The sequence below is a fragment of the Gavialis gangeticus genome, unplaced genomic scaffold (genome assembly GCF_001723915.1).
Source record: "Gavialis gangeticus isolate Ggan-Ray unplaced genomic scaffold, GavGan_comp1, whole genome shotgun sequence".
NCBI classification, from domain to species: Eukaryota; Metazoa; Chordata; order Crocodylia; family Gavialidae; genus Gavialis; species Gavialis gangeticus.
Window position 1 is genome coordinate 14,783,247 of NW_017729003.1, and position 2,397 is coordinate 14,785,643.

At 37.4% G+C, this 2,397-nt stretch overlaps 1 protein-coding gene across 5 annotated transcripts in view; it reads left to right on the forward strand.

The window, feature by feature from the left end:
* Positions 1–2,397, forward strand: part of DNA2 (DNA replication helicase/nuclease 2) — a 64,996-nt gene that overhangs the window by 44,986 nt on the left and 17,613 nt on the right. For all 5 annotated transcript variants that reach the window (XM_019507857.1, XM_019507859.1, XM_019507858.1 and 2 more), the window contains 3 exons: positions 787–980; positions 1,082–1,171; positions 1,257–1,458. In XM_019507857.1, the coding sequence (XP_019363402.1) occupies positions 787–980; positions 1,082–1,171; positions 1,257–1,458 (486 nt within the window). The remainder of the gene's footprint in view (positions 1–786; positions 981–1,081; positions 1,172–1,256; positions 1,459–2,397) is intronic.

The following is a 2,397-nucleotide window of genomic DNA, read 5'->3' on the forward strand; positions in this document are numbered from 1 at the left end:
GACGCCTTTTGTCACCAAACTCACTTCCCAAATGATCCTTCCCTAGTCCCATACTCCTTTCCTCCCTCACTGCCATGGGAACCTATCCCTATTTGCTACGTTATAAAGTGGGTTCACTTTATGCAAATCCAATTTATGTGCCATTTTCTGGGAATGCATGTACCGCATAAATCAAGGGAAAGCTGTATATGCCCTTTCCACAAAGAGAATGTTTTGCTCATAGGAGCTTATGGGGTAGTTTATACATCCTAAAAGCCACGCTGATTTTTCTCATTGGCAGGCTGTGCAGGAAAATAATCTGAATGCATACTAGAAGTAACTTAACATTTCAATTTATTTCACTTCAGGTTGCAACTGGAATACCTAGGTGGGGAAAATGATTATTTCTTGTTGTCACTTTTTTTTTTATAGTTGTGTCTAATATCTGGGATAACAAGGGAAACAGCATTCTCTAGGGGAATATAGCATATTTCTTAAGTATATTAATAAAACTTCAAGATTTCCTAAATACCTGGCAGGAATTAATTATAAATGAGGTAATATTACTTAAACTCAGGAGTGGCTTTTGTACCGGCTTAAAAAATAAGTAAAAGCTTATAGTCAGTTCCTTTTTTTTTCAAGTAATCGTATTCCAGGGGTTTATTGGGGGGTTTTCTGGTATTTGTACGTTTAGTTAATGGCTATTCTTCATATGTATTTGCAGTTGTTATTTTATTGGAAATGTATAATGAGGAAAGGGCAGAAAATGTGTCTTCTATAAAGATCTGTTTGTTTGTTTTTTTCTAGCCGGTAATTGCAACAACATGCATGGGAGTAAACCATCCAATTTTTGCTCGCAAGCGGTTTGACTTTTGCATAGTGGATGAGGCATCCCAAATAAGCCAGCCAGTCTGCCTAGGCCCACTTTTCTGTTCTCAGAAGTTTGTGTTGGTGGGGGACCATCAACAGCTACCTCCACTTGTACAGAATGCAGAAGCAAGGTAAGATGCACAGCTATCAAATAAATATTTAAAAAAATGCTTGCTCTGGGCAAAATGTAAGCAAGCACTTTGTAAGACTGCACGTCTGACTTTTGTAACAGAGATCTTGGCATGAGTGAGAGCTTATTCAAGAGACTGGAACAGAACAAGAATGCTGTTGTCCAACTAACTGTGCAGTACAGAATGAATAGGTATTTAAAATTCTCTGTTGCTACTATGAGCTTTTAATATAAATTTTACACTACAATATTTGACACTTGTTTTTAAATTCCATAGTAAAATTATGTCGCTGAGTAACAAGTTGGTGTATGAAGGCAAACTGGAATGTGGCTCAGAGAAAGTGTCAAAGGCCACTGTTAACTTGCCAGACTTAAAAAATTTGAATCTGAAGCTGGAATTATTCACAGGCTCTTCAGAAACATGGTTGAAAGAAGTTCTTGAGCCAAACAATTCTGTCTGTTTTCTTAACACAGAGAAGGTAAACTTTTCGTTGCATTCTTTCCTTTCTCTCATGCCATACTTCCTTCAAAATACTACTTTCATTTTGATATTTGCAGGTGATATTGTTTAAACAATTTAAAGTTAAAACGCTTGTGTTTTGTGGGGTAGGCAACAAAATGCAGTTTTAGTTTTAAAAAAAAAATCCTTTTCCAGTTTGTACAAACTCTTACAAACTTGCTAATAAAGCATGTCAACTAGAATGACTTCTTCATACAGCTACTGCTGTAAACATTGTATCTCAGGTGAAGCAATCTGAAAGCTGAGTTAGAAGTCTGTGGAATAGCTGTCTTGAAATGCTTGTGTCTTCAACGTCCTGAAAAGCCCTAGATGCATATGTTTTCATTAACTTAAGTAACGCTGAGTTAAGTACTCTAACCAGCTACAGAGTGTAGGTTGTAGCCATGTTGGTCTAAGGACATAGGAAGATAAGGTTCTTCGGGTAAATCTGATCTCTTTTATTAGATATATTTGAGTTGGTCTAATAAAAGATATCAGACTTACCCAAGGAACCTTGTCTACCCAGCTACAAGCATGTAACATGACAAGCTATATGTATGTAACCAAACGTCATTTCAGCCACTTAAACTACTTCTGAAGGTTTTCCAGTAGCATGTAGGATTTGTTAGGGTAGAATGAGAAGTGTTCCACTAGCAGGAAGATTGCAACTCCTTTGCTGTGGAAATTTATTCTTACTGAACTCTGGATGGTACTCTCAATGTAATGCAATCTGCTGCAGTTCCATAACTCTGACAACTGTTGAGAACAAATGAGCATAAAATAAAGGGTTTTTCCTGGATTCCAGGGCCTGGAATACGTGGTGTTTATTAGGCCTGTGCGAAGCGGAAAGTATTCGCTTCTGGTTTGGTGATTTGGACAGTGATTTGATTTGGCTGAATCCGAAGATATTTGGTGCAGG